Genomic DNA, 18891 nt, shown 5'->3' with positions numbered 1-18891 from the left:
TTTAAATTTTTTCCGCTTTTTATTTGAAACTCGGAAACACTTAATATATTGTGTTTTTTGTGACAAATAATAAATTAGTTGCGAATTGGAAACAACTTGACCGAAGCATTGTCTCCTAAAAAAATTTTTCCGTTTTTATTTGTTACGTGAAAAACAATAAGTTCACATAGTAATGAAGAAAATAGCTCAAGACGTTAACCAAACTGGAAACATGGGTCTCATAGCACTAGAATAAAAGTCATATAACGCTCATGTAATGCCTTATTTTTCCGCAAACAGGTACTACCTAAAGAGCAACATGGAGACTGAGACACTGTGCTCGGACGAGGACGCCCAGGACCTCCTTCGCGAGGGCCAGATCTCGCTGCTGCAGCTGAGCACGGTGGAGGTGGCCACGCAACTGTCCATGCGCGCCTTCCAGCTCTTCTGTGCCATCGAACCCACCGAGTACATCGACGACCTGTTCAAGCTGCGCCCCAAGGCGGGCGGCGCCGCCAGCCTCAAGCGCTTCGAGGAGGCCATCAACCACGAGACCTTCTGGGTGGCCACAGAGGTCACGCGGGAGGCCAATCAGCTCAAGCGCATGAAGACCATCAAGCACTTCATCAAGATTGCGCTGCACTGCCGCGAATGCAAGAACTTCAACTCCATGTTTGCCATTATCAGGTTGGATGCGCCCTGTACCCCTTCCACATTTGTCATTTAGATGGGTTGTTGCTCAGTCATTTAATGACTTGCAGCTAGTTGGGCACTTATGTAGTTAGTTGCTTGGGTAGTTGTTTTTCTGGTTGGTTAATACTTATATAGAATAATTTAATCCCTTAAAGCGGTTGTTTTAATTATTTTTCTTTCTTTTATTTTCTCCCCCTCAGCGGTTTGAACTTGGCTCCCGTCTCCCGCCTTCGAGGAACGTGGGAGAAGCTGCCCAGCAAGTACGAGAAGCTCTTTGGCGATCTGCAGGACTTGTTCGATCCCTCCAGGAACATGGCTAAGTACCGAAACGTCCTCAACAACCAGAACCTGCAGCCGCCCATCATCCCGCTCTTTCCTGTCATCAAGAAGGACCTGACCTTCCTGCACGAAGGTACGCCGTGGGAAAACATTCTTGTAATTATTGCATCAATTTGGTTTTTAAAGATAATTTGTGATGTGCTGGCTCCAGGTAACGACTCCAAAGTTGACGGCCTAGTGAACTTTGAGAAGCTGCGAATGATCGCCAAAGAAATCCGCCACGTGGGCCGCATGGCCTCGGTCAACATGGACCCTAACCTCATGTTCAGGACAAGGTATGGAAGCCCTGGGGGAAAAAAAATATTGTAGCTCTCAGAAAGCTTCTCCTGTTGATGAAACCAATGTCAGTGTTTCCATTAAGTGGTCTTTAAGCTCCTCTCCAGTGGCTTTTTTTCCTACGCGGTGGCGTTTGATTTTCTTTGGTGGTCTTTGGTGCTCTTTCCTGTCCTTAAAAGCTTGTTTTGTCTTCTTCCTCTTGCTCATCCACCCTCCGCCCCCCACGCTTGTCTGTTCGTGGCCTCTAGGAAGAAGAAGTGGAGAAGTTTAGGGTAAGTTTACATGTGCCTCCACATTTCTTTGCTGGCTTTCCTTTGAACAGGTTGACTTGAATGGCTTGACTAATAAATAATACATACAGTACAGTGAACCCGTGCTCATTCAGTTATAACGTGAGTTCCTAATTGTGCACATTCTCGACACATGGTGTTGATGCATTCTCCATGTTGTGGCATCTATGTTTAATTAGAAGCTCCTTTTAGGGAGTGGCTATTATTTGCAGATTTTCACTATTCCTGGCAAGACTTGGTAATAGCTCGGGTTCACTGTATTCCCTCAACCACTAACACGGGTCATTTTGCTGGCGATTACCTTGACAGGAAATGTTAATGCTAAATATTGTAATTATATTGTTCTAACAGTGTAATAAGATTTCATTACACCAGTATGATAATAACATTCCGAGCATCTTGCCACCAGCAAAGTTGATCCTCGGTCATCCCTTGATTATGCATGCCCATCATTGCTCTCCAAGTCTTCTTTTATAATAGATTTTACAATTCCTTTTGAGACTTTTTTATTTATGTATTTTTCGATATCTGTAAAAATACTTTTGTCATGCACGTGCATTTCTATGCACATTTTATAAGATATGTTTTTAAGGTAGATGGCGACATTTACTTTCTAAATAGTTCCTTTTATTTCTCCCACCCCCATTTTTGAAGCAATCCATCATAGGTCTCTTGACAAATGACGTTCCCTATCAGCATTCTTGACATTTTTGTGGTACGCATACTCACCATTTAATGGCAAGCCTGGGGGAGAAAACACGAGTTGTTGTACGTAATGAATGTTTTCTAATTAGGGGAGGTTTATCTCCATAGATCATATCTCATTACTTGTTGAAAATCAGCTTGTAATCCTGTGGAATGTAGGTTGTAATTACGCTATAAAAAAGCGATTACACGAACCACAAGAATGTCAACTATGAAGGCAAGTAATAAACTTACAGCCACTTTCTTCTACCTGGAATACTGTGGAATTCTTTTAGGAGCACCTAATGCTGCTTTTCTGCATGTTTAGCATTACAAGACTCAAGTCAAGAGCGCCCTTTATTAATAATACCCATTGCGTCTACTTTGGCTATTTCTTCTGTGTTTCTGTCTTCTGTAGGTCCTTGAGTCAAGGCAGCGCCAACGCAGCCGTGCTGGACGTTAACCAGGCGGGCGGCCACAAGAAGCGCGTGCGACGCAGTTCCTTCCTCAACGCCAAGAAGCTGTACGAGGATGCGCAGATGGCTCGCAAGGTCAAACAGTACCTGGCCAACCTCAGTCTGGAGACCAATGAGGAGAGCCTGCAGACGCTCTCGCTGCAATGCGAACCCTCTGTCAGCACGCGTGAGTTACACACACTAGAAAAGAACACATTTGTTTTTGCTATGTTACTGGTCATCCAAAATGTAAATGTAGTCCCTACTCCACCCATGTAATACATCGGACTCATTTCAGCATGTGTCACAAACCCTAACGTCCGATGTGCCTCCTAGTGCCCAAGAACTCAGGGGTCCGCCGTGCCGACACTTCCCCCGTGGTGTCCAGAGCGGCTAGCCAGCAGAGAGGGCAACTGGCCAAAGGCTCCCAGGCCCTGCAGGTGCCCGCCGTGGCCCTGTACCCATCGCGCAAGAAGGTGCCTGTAAAGGACCTGCCTCCCTTTGGTAAGATTAATAGTGGGAGAAGAAATCAAATGTTTTATCATAGAAATTCTCAGCGTTTTCGCAGGTACATCATGTGGTCAAATGTATTGAGACAGACAACTTTGTTCCAGGCATCAGCTCCCCTCAGTCGCTGAAAAAAATCCTGTCTCTGTCGGAAGAGGCCAGCGAGCGCCATCGCAGACATCCCGACGATGCCACAGCGTCCAACGCCACCTCGCAGCTCTCTTCTCCGCCGGGCTCCCCACAGAGCTCCCCCAAGAAGGGTAAACACACCAATGTGGTATAGTTCCTCCCCCTGCTGCTTGGCTTGTGCGCTGCACATATGCATCCCAATTTGGATCAATAGAATTCAGTTACTTCTCTATGTGAAATGAATATTTGACAATTTTGACATTACTTCACAATTATTTTAGCATTATTTACTGTTTTGCTGGGATTTTTCTTACTCATTCCTTACCATTATAATGATATGCCACCATATACTTTTGTCAGTATCATTTCGATTTTTATGAGTTTCCAATATATTACTGGCCTTTATTTTAATTAAGGATGAGTTATTTTAGAATTTTGTTTAATAATTATTTTAATTTAATATTGACTGTTTGCCCCATTTATTACATTAATTTGAATTAAAATCATTTGACTTTTTTGTTTATTTCCTTTGGAATAATGTATCTATTTTTTCTTCACAATTATTTTCATAACGGCTTTTTTTTTTTTTTTTATAAAGGCAAAGTGACTTATTTTTGACGTGTGTTACAGGTTTCAACCGCATGGGCGACTCGTACTCAGACTGCAGTCAGAGTGAGATGTCGTCTCGCTCTAGCCTTCTCAGCAACTTGTCGTTCGAGGACGAGCGGCGGCTGAGGCATTCAGGTGGTGTCGCCGAGTCCCATGTCGGTGGAATGCGCCTAGAACGGCGAGCAGCCACCGATCCCGACCAGTATAGTCTAGGGTACGTGATTACGTCGCAAAACTGCAATCACGCGTCTAAAATCAATCAAGAAAGCGAATTGTCTTGTGGCATTTGGGTGATAAGCAATACGGTCGATTGCCTTACACCGGAGGATGTGACATGGCGTTTGGGTGGCAGGTCGTACTCGTCGATGCAGGACTGTAGGGGCATCTATGTGGGCTGCCCCACGGTGTTGTCGTCGCCCAGCTCTGAGGAGCTGACCCAAGACCAGGGGGACCGCGTGTCCCTGGATGCGGCCGATAGCGGGCGCGGCTCCTGGACGTCTTGCTCGTCCGGTTCCCACGACAACATCCAGACCATGCAGCAGGGCCGCAGCTGGGAAACGCTGGCCTTCAGTGGAGGGCTCCCGCCCGCCGGCGGTCCGGAGGCCCTGCTGTGGGCGACGCAGACACGGGGCAGCTGGGCCTCGGCCGGCTCCTCTTCATCATCGTCTGCCGCCTACTGGGGCGAAGACTCGGAAGGTGACACGGGCACCATCAAGAGGCGAGGCGGTAAGGACGTCAACGCAGACGCCGAGACCAGCAGCATCACGTCCACCGGGTCAGAGGAAGCCAAGCAGACTGGGAGGCCCTCACCCTCACCTGTTACTGCTGCCTGTAAAGGACTCGTATGTGAGTTTCTCCAATTGGTAAAATTTATAGTTGATTTCTACGGGGAAAAAAATCACCAGCTAAAGTTGCAATTTTGTGTTGTGTACCTGAAGCCCGGAAAGAGGGGCGATATCGCGAGCCTCCCCCAACGCCGCCGGGCTACACAGCACTGACCATCTCCGAGCTGGCGGATGGCCAGTCGCCGCCCCCTCCCGGACCGAATTCCACCACATCTGCGACGCCGACAAGCCGCCGTCCTCCCGACTACACCACGGCGCTGCAGCGCTCGCGCATGATCACGCAATCCCCCGACTCGCAGGCCCATCAAGCGGCGTCCAAGCAGAGGACCAGCAACCTCCGGTGCGTCCGGGATGACGACGACGAGGCGGCGGCCGAAGAGGAGGAAGAGGAGGGTGAGTCCCCTAAACTAGTCGCTCTGAGGAAGCCGAGGGCGCAGCGTACCCCCCGGCCCCCCCGACTGTGACAGTGTGTTTGCAGGAGGGGCGCCCCCTCCCCCCCATGGCAGGTAAAGACTGATTCATCAGATAGTCCCACCCCTTCCCTATCCCCACCTCAAAGCATGCCGACACACTTGGATTGAAACTTGACCACTCACTACTTCCTGCTACATCTTGGGGGTTGCCACCCCTCCCCTCATTCCCTAACAACTACCAGGTTTATCATCGATGTTTTTGTGAAGCGGTATTTTAATGCATGGAATAAATAGAAGCTCAACATCTCACACCTCAAACAGTGCCCCCCCCCTGCCCACAAACACACCACCTCCTTACCCCACCACTTTCCACAGCCCCACTCACACTGTGGATGGAGTCTGTCTAATTATGTTCGTAGAAAACATTTATATTAATGCCAGTTGTAATTTTGATTGTTACCAGACAAAAATCAGTGTTTACGAAGCTAAAATATTACCATTATTATTACTAACAAAAAAGGCGATTTTTTTTAAATTTATTTTTAAGAATATTAATCTAAATAAAATCTAAAAATCAAATCAAATGGTTATCAGAATCCTATCCTGCCAAATATTGGAATCAGAGTTTGCCATAAAAAGAAAATCCATATTGATCGGGCCATTGTAAAAACTGATATTTTGAGGGGAAAAAAAAACATTTAAAGAGGAAAAAGTAACATTCTGGGCAACATGCCGCATTCACCATGTTGCGTGCACACACAAACAGCTGACTTTGCTCCTCGTACATGTGGAAGAAATTCAAATTCCTCTCAATGGTTTTTTGATGATGGCGGAGGGAACCAAATGCGTGCTGATGTAACTGATGTCGACTGTTTTGTTTTCTGTCCGCAGATGACGAGCAGGTGTCGGCGGTCTGAGGCAAAAACAAACTCTTGGCCGTCCTTTCAAGCAACCAATAGACTCATCGTCAAGCTACATACGTGCCTGCTCTGCCTCCTGATTGGTGAATTCCTCGTTGGCTCCTCCTCTTTCTCCCCACCCCCCCGCCTTAAAGCATCATGGGGGGTTGACGGACCCTGCATGCAAAAACAAAGAAAATACTGTGAAGAAGAAGAAGATGATGAGGAGGTAAAAGATAACATGCCTGGCACTTTTTCGACGTTATAAAGACATTTTTAAACATAAAAACAACAATGTTGACATCCATCTGCACTATAAAGAGAAGAAAAAAAAAAACAAGCAGCAGACATTTTGAGGACTTTCTCAATCAAACGTTTGCACTCCTGACCCGCTCCAGGAGGTTGGAACAATGACGCCAGTATTAACATACGCACACACAAAAAGGACAACATTTCTCACACACACACACTTGACGAGCACTTTCAGCACAAGACCTTGCGAACGCGCTCGTGGACGCCAGGGTAACGATGACGACGAGGGGCGGGATCCCGTCATCTGCAGGGATGCTGTTGGGTATCCAAAAAGCACAACAATAATGACAAAAGAAGGAATCTGAAAAAGCCAGGACATGGCACCCTGAAGACTGGAAAGCTGTCAATCAGTGGCCCTCGTAGACATTTATAGTCAAGTTTTGCGTGAATGTTCAAAGCGCCTTACGACTGCACATTCATCACACAACGTGTACCCCAACTTCAATGAGCAGAGTGAAATGCCTTATTCCTCAACGCATTCTTGACATCATCGTCCCGCACCCCAACACACACATACACACAAAGACACATATAAAAAGTGGAGATCACCACAATCAGTAACACTAGGACTTGACTGAAGGACTTTTCTGTTGTTGTTGTTGTTTTTGTAGACTTCGGTGATGAAGGAATGGAATGGAATGAAATAAAAAAAAAAATAAAAAAAATAAGGCTACCAATGAGATCAATGCCGAGGAGTGTTAAAGCCACACAGAAATGAGAACTTAAATACATCAAATAAGGTTAAAACTAACTAATAACGGAAAAACAATAACGGGATAATCTATCAAATAATCAATGAATAGGATTGGTACATTTAATTTCCATCATTTTGGTATTGGTTTGCTGTGTTTGATGTTTTTTTGTTTTTTTATTAATGTTCAACACAAAGTCCACTTTCAGGAACGATTACAGAAATGAGATATTACCTCTCGAGAAGCTAAAATTGCTAGCATTTGAATAATTTCAAATTGAAAGCTAAACAAAAAAAATATTGATTATCAAATATAATTGCATAATTTGATAATTGATTAGTTATCAATTCGAAGTCAAAGAAACAGTAAAGTTGAAACATTCCGAGAATAAAATAACGTTTGAATTATGTTTGTGAAGCTTTGTACCTCCAAAATAGCCGCTTTTCAGAAGACCCTAAAAATGGCACGTTTGTTCAATTACATCATTATAGCCAACATTTTGAAAAGTAGAATTTACTCAATTCTGACCTCTGAGTGTCGACCAGATGCCAGCAATTAGGACGTTCTTACCATAAAACGTTACAAAAATTACATATGAAATCTGTATTGTTTTTTTGTTTTATTTTTAAACAGTTGGAAGTTTACAAGATTGCAAGCTACCTAGAAAAAAAAGCTTGAAATATTCAGCTAATTTAATTATGGGTAGCAATAGTCTTATTTGTTTAATGAGAATGAAGTTAACTTGTAAAGTTTACCACAACAAAATCCAAAATTTAAGGGGGAACCTTTTCTTTCTTTCAAAATAAGAGTTGTACAAAATGCAATATCGCAAGTATAAAATGGTAATGTTACCAAAAATTCACAAATGTCAGTAACATAATATAATGAAGTTGAAGTTCTAGGAACAAGCAAAGGAGCCCACAATATCTCTGGTGGAGAAAAAATGAGCATCAATTCATAATGTTAGAATAAAGTTCTTTTGAGGATAAAATCCCACTATTAATGGGAAAAGAAAAAAACTCCAGATTTTACCACAAAAAATATTTTTGCAGAATAATATCTGAATATTACCAGAAAAGTTGGAATTTTTACATTTAAAATAATGTGAATATTGTGAGAAACAGGTGAAAATATTATATAAGTATTGCTATAATTTGACAACTTTTCTGGTCAAATTTTGATTTCTGCTAAAACTCTGTGTCCTAATTTTCTGACTTGGTTTTCTGCCAATGAAACATTTTCCTGTAGTTTTCTTTTGAGTGTTGTGCTAAGACTCCTCGGGTGAATGATGATATCGCTGGTCCTCCAATCAGAATTTTGCTGATCACATTGATCAGTTTGGTGACAAGATAAATAAATATATATATATCATTAAAATGAACTAGACTGAAGGGGTGAGTGTTTTCCGCTGCGACAACACTAAAAAAAAAAAGTTCTTTTTGTTACTGTGTGATATATTTTTGTTTAGTTTTGTACGGGCCGCAATTGAAGACGTGACATTGCACAAAACGTGTCGGTTTGATGTCGTGGGTAGAACTGCTACTGTTGTGATGAAGATGATGATGATGGTGATGATGAAGATATAACATACATGTGTACATTTTAGCTGGTGATGTTCTTCCCTCTACTACAACTCACACTTGTATGTCTTTTACAAAGACAATCGGTGGAGTACGTGTCCCTCGTTCTTGTTTCGTTTTTTTGTATTTTTAATACAATAATTGTAAATATTGGTTCTATTTTTGTTCAAACGTATTATGTTCATGCCTCAACATCCAGTTTTATATGAAGCTGGGAATCAATAAATCCTGCATACAGAGTACTGAGTCACTGAGATTTCTTTGCGTGTGTGTGTGTGTGTGTGTGTGTGTGTGGGGAGGGGTGGGGGGGGTTGCAAATTTCAACCCTTGCCTCCATTCAAGCTTGTCAAAAAAAAAATGTTTTTCATTTCATTTTCTTTGTTTCAAGCAATGAATATATTGTTCCACTTATTGAGGACACTTCAAAATGCAAATTCTGCTCCCTTCCCTTCTAATGCCATTTTTTCATACTGCGCATGTGCTGACTTGAATGAGGAAATGGGCAGCAATTAAGAGAAGCAAATTTGTCACCGCGTTATGTAGAAAACAAAGCAGTCATCCCAGTAGAATAGAAAACAAGACAAATCAACATGGTAAGAAATATTGTGGAAAAACCTTTCTATAAATTCTGACTTATGCGGTATTGGAAACCCACTGGCGTTTTAAAACACCCGGTCGGGAAAGGTTTTAAAGTGTAGAAATGCATCGTTTTTTGGGGGATTCACTTTGTGTACAGAGCAAATAGCTGTCACTGTGAAAAAACACACTTTGTGCCTGCACCGGATAGATTAGTGCGAGTGACGTCGAGATGGACGAGCAAACAAACCCAAGAACACAAATGTGTCCACGTCCTGGCCAATTAGAGGAGACACGGTGTCATGTGCCAGATCAGCCACTGGAGGGCACTATCCTCCACGAAACTGCTTAGTGTAAAGGTGGTGCTTATCAACGGGTGGCGGGCAGTGCTTGAGCGCTCGCGCGCGCGAGAGAGAAAATGTAAATGTTTAGGCCCTCTTCTGGTGTCCATTGAATAATTTGCACCCAACCATTTTCCAAAAAATTGTTAGAAAAAACGACCATAATCTATACTGTGGCAGGGTTTCACGTTTCTCAACCTTCCCGTGTTATGCTGATAACCTGCATCTGTATTGTGTCGTTTTCTCATGATGTCACGCAGTGCCATTTTGACTCATTGTTTTCTTCTAATGTTTATTGAAGGTTCGCATCAAGAGCCCCCCTGATGTCAACCAACATGTTGGATAAACAAATATTCATCATGTGAGTCAAAGAGACCATTTTTCGGACCTTGTGATTGTTTTTTATTTTCCTTCTGGGCCATTTTTTTCTAAGCATTGTTTGTTGTGCTTCTATAGGTTGTTGGAGCCCAGACAGATGGCGCCTGTGAAACTAAAGGTAAACACTCATCAGATATTATTTGAACAAAATAACAAATAACAAAACATCATTATTTCAAACTATGAGAATAGAACTATGGGGTGGGTGAGCATGGTTGGGTGGAATGGAATTAGCGTTTTCTTGGCTTTAACTCGACTTGGACTCACTGACAGCTTCCCCCCGTGGCTCTGACTCGATGTATGTCTGAAGGTTTCGCTGGATGAAGGAGAGCAGTGGGGCCTCATTATCAGAAGGCGCACTGGAAGAAGAGAAAGAGGTGGAAAGTTCAGCAGAAAAAAAAAAAATACGTACAGGGTTCACCAGCTATAAGGAAAGTTCAAGTTTCATGGAAGGAAATGAAGGAATCTAAAAAGTCCAGACGATGTGTGACGCCGCGTGGCCATCACATCATTAGTGATGTCTGTGAGTGTCGGTTCTTCTAAGTCCCGGCCTGGCAATGTACTCTTCACCTCATTCCATTTCTGATCTGAAGCTGGAACATTGAAAAACACGCATCTTCATTTTGTGACTTTTGAACAAATTCCAGAATCAAAACAAGCATATAACCCATTCAAAATGTTGTTACTTTATTCTTTGTTTTAAAAGCACAATGAACAAAGAGTAGTGTAGCTGTCCTAAAAAAAAACTGGGTAATCCTAATGTTACTTTATCTTAATGTTGGTTTCTTGTTCAGCAGTTTGGTGCCATCCTTAAATGATAATTTTTTTTTATGTGTGAGCCCTTTAACGTGAGGAAAACAAATCACATGACTCTTCAAAACCTTTGGATCTTTTATACGTGCATTGAGAATTGTCGTATAACGAGTGCTCGTTTTGCACGCGTACTTTGTCCATATAGCATTTCCGTCATCCATGTCGTGTGCGTGGTCCCATGTTCCCACCGCGGCACTGATAGAAAATGGTGTCCCTCTCCAACATGCAAGTTGTCCATCCCTGGTCTAAATTGTGTGTCGGGTGTGAATGTGAGTGCAAAAGATTGGTTGACCGTGATTGACCGGCGACCAATCCAGCGTGCACCCCACTCCGCTTGGCCAAAGTCAGCTGAGATGGGCTCCAGCTGACTGAAAAAACACCACGCTTAACGTCGCGTGATTGTCAAAGCGGCATCCGTTGACGTGGCCCACACTTGGGGATTGAGGAAGGTCAGCCCTTCTCTTCACCCATCACCATGGTCTCCCTGGCCAACCGCCATTGTCTCCGGCGTAGAGCGAGAGGACGCCCCGTCAATGTTATCAGCACTCCGCAGACGGCGTTGGCCTGGAGGGAGACGCTCGACTTTGGCCCGTTGTCTAATTACCCTCGCGGGCGCATACTCACGGTGTGAAGCAGATGCCATTTCAACTGTTTGAACAATCCCAATAGGAACAATTTAGTTGGCAGCCATGGGCTGACGCTGTACTTTTAGAGGACACAACTGACTTGTTTTCAGCTTTGAAAACATTTTGTCTTGTCAATAAAACACAGTCAAAAGTACATTTTACACCGACCTGATCAGCCTGATAGATTTGGAAGATTGGTTGTCCTAAATAATTTGCCGTTCAAACAATGACACCAATAAGGGCCGTATAAATAAACTTGATTTAACCTGGAGGGAATTCTGAGAACAGCCTATTTTTTTGATGTCATGTTTAAATAACTTTAATCATTTTTCATGACCTCCTTTTTTGATTATTGGCACAACATGATATATCGCTCCTGGTGTTTATGGGATTGGGACAGCGTGCAAAGGCCTGCGTGCCGGATTTGCTCTAATTATCCTCTGACATGTTTTTTTATGGTTTCGGGAAACTAATTAGGCTCGCTGTGTGGATAAGTTTCCCACTGCTTTCTCACAGATTGGCTCCAAAATTGCTAATTTACTATCCTTTTTTTTTTTCTTTCCTCACATAAGAGCTTGGTTCGTTCTAAGGTGTCTTTGAAATAAGTCCTGCCGCTCTCCACCTTCCAAATGCTTGCGCTGTTACCAATTAAACCTTTAAGCCGCTGATGGCCACTCTGTCCGCATCTTGTCAGAGATTGAGATGGATTCTCTCTCATTTAAAGCAAGAGGTCGATTGACGTGAATTCTCAAAGTGGCTTTCACAGAAGTTAGTCGAAAGTTCAAAATGTCAAGATTTACAGCAAACAAGATAACCATTTATTCTTTATTTTTAACCATTCAAGGATGGCAGAAAACTGGTACAGAGAACCAACATTAAGTGGAAGAATTCCTTTTGAAGATTTTTTTTTTCTTTCTTTCTCAAAATATCCCCCACGCGGGCAGTGTTCAAATGAAATTAGTTACTTGCAGTACCGACAGTTGTGTAGCCTTTATAACAGTTTCAAAGGCGATAATTAAAGGGAGCCACACAAGTGCCAAATGTACCAACATCAACGTCCCCGTTGGGATCTTTGACGCAAGATTCATGGGAATAACATGCTCTCTTTTTAATACCCTCAAAGAACCCCCCTGTTAGGGAATTATCACCTCATCAGCCATGCGGGCGCATGCGCAGCATCTCACTTCATTTTCCCCCCATTGTTTTTTTTATTTATTTTTTTAATCTGCTCTCAAAGCCTTGTGAGACACCCCCGTGATGAAAGCACGGCGAAATGAATTCACGCTGAATGTCAATGAGAAGGCAGAGGCTTTCATTGGCTTGCGGCCGCCGCTTCAGAAATCATTCCGCAGGATTCCCCCCCGGTCGCTCTCAGTGCGAATATTTTCACACACGCCCCCGAGGTGGAGATATGGATACGACGGCGCCCGAGGGCAGGACCCAATCCGAACCACACATTCAGGAAAAATCAACTCCACATTTGCATGTGCTAACAGTGGGTGACCACTTTCTGCAGGAATTACTCCACATTTGCTCTTCGTTTTGTCCTTTTTTGAGAATATATATTTTTTTTTTCCACGATAAAAGAGTACAGTGAAGTCTCGCACTCGTGGTTCAAATCATATATTCATAAAAATGGAATTAATCACGGAGCTGTCAATGTGGTGTGATTTTTTTGGGGGGGCTGGCAAACATATTCAAGTGTATGTTTGAACGTACTTGAAAACGCGTTTGAACAGAATCACAAATACGTTCAAAGGTACTCAAATCCTCAAATGTACTCAAATACGTTTGAACTAGGGATGGGAATCTTTACCATTAAAGCGATACGATACACATCTCGATACACTGCCAACGATTTGATGCATTCACGATTCATGGAATTGCCAATGATAAGATGTGATACGATTCTCCCATCTCCTGCGATACGGTGCGATACAGTACGATTTAATTTTAAAACAATGCGATCCGGTGCGGTACGATACAACTGCATCTTACAGGTCGTATCGATTTTCCGATGCATATCGGTGAATCTTCCCAACCCTAGTTTGAATGTTTCCATAATACCACAGGGTAAGGACTTACGCATGCATGGAAAAAATATATATAAAAAGCCATTTTGTTTGAAGCATTTGGCCTAAATTATTTGAACATTTACAAAGTAGAATTGTTTAGCTGTCATTTTTCTGGTTTTATTGTGGCAGTAGTACGTAATTTACATTCAACATTTTGAATGAAACAGGTAACCACAAATCTTCTTGCCACAGCATCTGATTGTAGACACGGCGGTTGATTTTCTGGCCCGCTTTGTAGGGGGAGAATTTCTATAGTGAGACCGTTCCTGGACCTTTTCCAAAACACTTTGTATATCAGAAATTCTATTCGAAGAGCAGCTCTACAAAGAAAAGTGGAATGAAACTTGTTGCAAAATAGCAAAGGTCTGGTTACTCGGTAGCTATAACTATAAGAAATGCAATCAAGACTTAAATGACTGGGCTGTGTTAGTTAACAAAGACATTTCCTGTTCATCCCATACTGTATATGTGTCTCCTGTTGTAAAACGCTACGTTGGGACTCAGAGTTCACATTGACTCGGAGTCCTTTGTCGACCAGCTAAATGAATGACTGATTGTGTTTAAAGTCAGAAAGGTAGGTAACATTTACATACAGTGAGATTTATTTACAATGACTAATTGTGTTTAAAGTCAGAAAGGTAGGTAACATTTACATACAGTGAGATTTATTTCCATATTAAGCCAAGCCAGGTTTTAAAGCATCATTTGCATTAGATTGCATCTACAATACAACACATGTTGTCCAGCTCATTATTTTTCTCCTCCTTGGTGCCATTAATTTCTTTAATGCCTTCCAGTGCAAGGGCAAACAATACATCATAAGTGTTTGCATAATGAGAAAAACTTTTTCTAAACTCTTCTTTTGCTCGGAAGACCTTATGTCATAAATATTCATTGTGGCAAAAATAAATAACAATAAAGTATTTGATTCACATGACGTGTTTGTTCAATTAAAGCAACGAAAACCGTATGTGATTATGATTATTTTTTTTTTAAATAACCGACAGTAGTCGGCAAGATAAGTTGTTGCCATAGTGACCTTGGATTTTCTATTTTTGCTGGTATCCTGGTGACAATTAACTACTTTAACTTGAATTGAGGAGCATTATTTATTCAGGTTAAAGCACCGTTTTGCAGAAAAGTCGTGTTGTGGCATCAATAGGTAATTATAAGCCTTTTTGGTGGGCCATCATTTATATTTCTGGGGTATTCACAAAGCTTTTTGATTCAAAGTATGAACTGCCCATGTGTATTGCTTAAGTAGTTTCACTTAATTTCACAATAGCGAACTTCTCTTGAAACTTGTGTAACAGCTTCATTTACAGCTGTTCTAAACTGTGAAATCCATCACATCACTTCTGAGCAGCTGCTGTCTTTTTATTTTATTCTTTTCGCGTCCCCAGACGTGACGAGTCCTAACACACGACGAGACACTGAATAATTAAAAACCCATCCTCGAGGATTCACAGAAATTCACCGTATTTATAGCAAGCAACAAAATTGATCCTTCAGTTTGCAAGTACATTGTATGTCATGTCAAAATCCATCATCTGTAAAAATAAGTTTCAAATGCTGCAGTCATATACTTCATGCATGAACTATCGATGCTAAAAACACTGCTTTCACTTTCAGTACATAAGAGAGTTGATTCAGTAGGATTAATGCCATAGAAAATGAAGTTGCTTGTCCTGCCAACAAGCATGAGTCTGACTCGGAATTCCAGACTTCCCCTGATCTCTGGGTTAAATTCCTCCGTGTTTCTACAACGACCTGCTTCACTTGGTATCTAGTTAGCCTGGACGGATTCCTTATTTTCATTTACACAGAAAACAAAAGGCACTAAACCATACTTGTAATAAGAGATGCTAAATATGTCGTTATTTTTATGACTGTCATCGTGGCTTCTTCATGGCCGAGTGCTCATTATTGGTACGGTTATGGAGATGAGAGCCAATGTAATAGTTACACACCAAAATAGTGGCTGGGGACTTTCATTACCTATCAGCACAGATGACGGGAGGCCTTTATTAACACGTTTTGGGAATATTTAACACTTTTAGCAGGAATACAACTCCGGCAAAGTGAAAATGGAGTTTAAAATAAAATGGGAATTTTAAATATCATTTAGAATATTTTTTGTGTGAACAAGAACAGATGTAGTTGAAACATGTTGTTTAGTGCACTTAACGTGAAGCGAACTGTGAACTTTAAGCTAAAGCGTAATTGTCGTTGCACATAACAGAAGCATTGTTGTCATTGTAAGGAGGATAGTTTCCCGAGGTCATTACGACTGCCTCCCGTTTATTTGAGGGAGGCATTTATTTATCTTGAGCGGATGACGTACACGGAGACTAATTGTGGCGTCTGTTAATAGGCCAGCCACTATTAGCGGTAACAAGCTAATCATGCAAATCTTGCTAACAATGTCACACAGGTTTTTCCCGACTGTCTCCATTTAGTCATCCGATTTGCGTCTGTTCGCATATGAAATTTATGGAGCCATTCAATTCTTTATCGCACCTCCATATCCACCACCAGGTTAGCACTTGCTAATTGACAGTTTGTTCTGGGCCAGATGAATGGCGCAGATCAGCGACTGCCGCTGCCGCCTTTGTACGTCCTAATAATGAGCTCGTAAAGATAAGCATCGTGGGTCTCACGATAGCCTACGTCCCTCTGCTTTCTGTTTTCGTATTATGACTTGGTTTCATAAATATGACATAGGCCCACAAGAGGCCTGAGCTTCAGTGATGCAACTTGATCATCTTGCCAGCAAGGCCCAATATACTCTTGTGTCCTTCATATCAGATCACTCACTGAAACGGTCTTGTATTGGCTGAGAAACGGATCCAGACTCCTCCAAGCAGACCAGTAGAATCCTTTTATCTCCAGTTGACCTGATTATTGTTACAGTCGTCCGACTTTACCTGACTTTGTCATGTTTTCAATAGTTTCTGTTAAGATGTTTATTCCTTTAAGTGATTCTGGTAAGATTGTTTTGTTGACTTGGTGTATGAAGTGCAGTTTTCTTAACTACGGTTTGTAGTGAAATTCCTTGTCTTTTTATTTTTTGTTAGCAACCCTTACTGTCTCAAGGCTTCCGCCACTTGTTTATTTAGCTACCAGTCGTAGTGCTTTTAAAATCAATAAGCAACAAAGCATGTCAAGTCAAACCTCCAAATAGCATTATGATTGTTTTTCAGCTCTGAAAAAGAAATTTGCCCCTTTGAAACGGTCATGCCACTTCCTATTTAGTCACCACATACTATGTATAACCATTTCAAACTCAGTTGGCAGCAAATCAATTTGTGTCTCACCTCAGATCGCTGACTGATCAATCAATATACCCTGATGTGAGGATGTAATGTGAAAAACATGTTGGTTTTTCCTTGAATGTGCTATCAAATTCTATAATAATGAGCTCAAAATCAATTAACTCCTATGTCAATTCATGTTCTCAGTAAGGACTTTCCAGATCTTGGGCAATTTAGTTCATATGCTCTCATATTATGATGAAAAGAAATACTGTTCTAAGCAAATGCCACAAGTACTCACTTAATGGTTCCTTGAATACACCAGTTGTCATTAGTCAGACTGTAATAACATCCACGCTATTGAGAGGTCTTCGAAAAAAAACGTTACTCCATGTCCAACTGGACAATTGTGTCATGACCACGCCACGTATTTTCAACTGTAATCATGCAGAACCCTGTCATGACTCTCTGACTCCGTGTCCCTTTCCAACAAATATTCATTTAACCCAGCAAAGAATTAAAGGTCGGTACACATTAACAGCCTTGCAAAGCGGCAAGCAGCCACTTATTAATTGACTCGTTTTTCTTTGTCAAAATGTGTGTCCCGGGAAGCCGTCGCCCGGTAGCATCGTCCAATTTTGAATGAACGTTGAAGAGAATGGAGGACAATAGACAAATACGTTCATTTAATCCCACACAATCTACTCTCAGATGAAACAAATGCTTTCTATTCCAATATGACCAATATACATCTATATTTTGTTGCTTGGCCAAGGGGGGAGGCCTCTGAGGGTCATTGATAAGTCTGAAGTCAAATAGCAGTAGAATAACAGTGCATTTGTTTTTTTTTTCACCCATTCTCTTTATTAAAAGACTAACCCGCTTGATTTGAGGCATCTAGTGCAGACAGCGGAACGCAACGTAATTGGATATGCGTGGGGGGAGATTGTGGTGCTTGATCAATACAAATGACTGCAGGCATGTTTCGCCTCCCGCTGACATTTTGGAGTCCTCACCAGTGATTTTTCGAACCAATTCAAATGTTCATTGGGCCTGTCAGAGTCTTTGTCTTTACGATCTCGCCGGTCCACTTGTTTGGTTGACACGCTAATGCATTAAAAATAGACTTTGCTTAAGATGTTATTTGTCTCAACAGCCGCACTAGATTTCACTCCATTACAACAAATTGATTGTGGCAGCTTCAGTACTTCAAAGCGGGTTCCACTTGCAAAAAAAAACAGAAAGTAGAAAAGTAGAAAATTTGTCCCCCACAGTCACTTTAACCCACCGATAGTCGTACCCACCTAATATAGAATTAGGTGGGTACGACTATCGTGCAAAAAAAGAAGCTATGGGTGTAGACACACTCGATGTCTCCCATTGTAGTTCGAAGAAGCCATTTTAGAGTTTACTTCAGAGAGAACGAATTGCAGTTTGGCGTGTAGGTGGGTCATGGTGCTGAGGTTCCGAGACGCCATTAAACACACGTCACTGCTTGAAAATTCGCCGCCCAAAGCCAGTTTAACTCGGGAACAAAATCATCAGGAGACCCACAAAATAGAACTCAAGAGAACTTGCCTGAAAAGACAGTCAATCCTTGAGAGTATATGTCCAACTTTGAATCAGGTCTACCACACAGATGGATGACACTGAATCGCAAAAATATGACGAAACAAAGCCTTCAAGTTGAAATCGACTCGGCTCCAATGGACAACATCCATCTCGAGCTGCATGACGTAAACGTCTGCAATAAAAAGCTATAAGCAGAAATGAAAGTCTGCGCGTGCCTGAAGCGAAGCCTACCAGTGTAAGGTTGCAAAGTCATTCATTAGGATTCGCACCTCTCCCGCGCACCTTTCCAAAATTAGCCAACGTGCATTAGCCGCTAATTGTCAGCTCAGTGGGAAGTTAATTGACAATTTCAAGCAGTCGTGCCAGCAATGTCACATTTGTTCGCAATTGGTTGCCAGTCGTGAATTTAGCTCCTACCAAAAAAGGCGCTGCATTTTTATTGTTTTATTTCTAGAGGTGACGATAAACTGTTCACAATGTCACAACCCGACCTTACCGCCTCTGCTCGCGGACAGAGTACAAATAAAGTGCAAACGCCCTAGCCTTGTGCCCTT

The 18891-nt window shown here is 42.1% G+C and overlaps 1 protein-coding gene and 1 long non-coding RNA gene across 8 annotated transcripts in view; both read left to right on the top strand.

Annotated features, from left to right (window-relative positions):
• rapgef2b (Rap guanine nucleotide exchange factor 2b) overlaps nucleotides 1-7098 on the top strand; it is a 68090-nt gene extending 60992 nt beyond the window's left edge. For 5 of the 7 annotated variants that reach the window (XM_085904887.1, XM_085904892.1, XM_085904888.1 and 2 more), the window contains 11 exons: nucleotides 280-666; nucleotides 873-1084; nucleotides 1163-1286; nucleotides 1536-1559; nucleotides 2680-2903; nucleotides 3053-3220; nucleotides 3331-3483; nucleotides 3983-4175; nucleotides 4314-4807; nucleotides 4900-5312; nucleotides 6111-7098. In XM_085904887.1, coding sequence (XP_085761013.1) covers nucleotides 280-666; nucleotides 873-1084; nucleotides 1163-1286; nucleotides 1536-1559; nucleotides 2680-2903; nucleotides 3053-3220; nucleotides 3331-3483; nucleotides 3983-4175; nucleotides 4314-4807; nucleotides 4900-5270 — 2350 coding nt within the window. In that variant the 3' untranslated portion in view covers nucleotides 5271-5312; nucleotides 6111-7098. The remainder of the gene's footprint in view (nucleotides 1-279; nucleotides 667-872; nucleotides 1085-1162; nucleotides 1287-1535; nucleotides 1560-2679; nucleotides 2904-3052; nucleotides 3221-3330; nucleotides 3484-3982; nucleotides 4176-4313; nucleotides 4808-4899; nucleotides 5313-6110) is intronic. The other 2 variants (XM_085904891.1, XM_085904890.1) reach the window with 2 other exon arrangements.
• Nucleotides 7099-9097: 1999 nt separating this feature from the next.
• On the top strand, nucleotides 9098-13091 carry LOC147060694 (uncharacterized). Its single transcript, XR_015065481.1, has 4 exons — nucleotides 9098-9295; nucleotides 9921-9980; nucleotides 10076-10115; nucleotides 10308-13091. It is a non-coding gene; the product is annotated as an uncharacterized LOC147060694 (long non-coding RNA).
• The last annotated feature ends 5800 nt before the right edge of the window (nucleotides 13092-18891 follow it).

Source organism: Syngnathus leptorhynchus, chromosome 2 (genome assembly GCF_054491065.1).
Source record: "Syngnathus leptorhynchus isolate UIUO chromosome 2, UIUO_Slep, whole genome shotgun sequence".
Classification (NCBI taxonomy): domain Eukaryota; kingdom Metazoa; phylum Chordata; class Actinopteri; order Syngnathiformes; family Syngnathidae; genus Syngnathus; species Syngnathus leptorhynchus.
The sequence above is the reverse complement of the archived record's forward strand: the minus strand, read 5'-3'. Positions and strand labels throughout refer to the sequence as shown.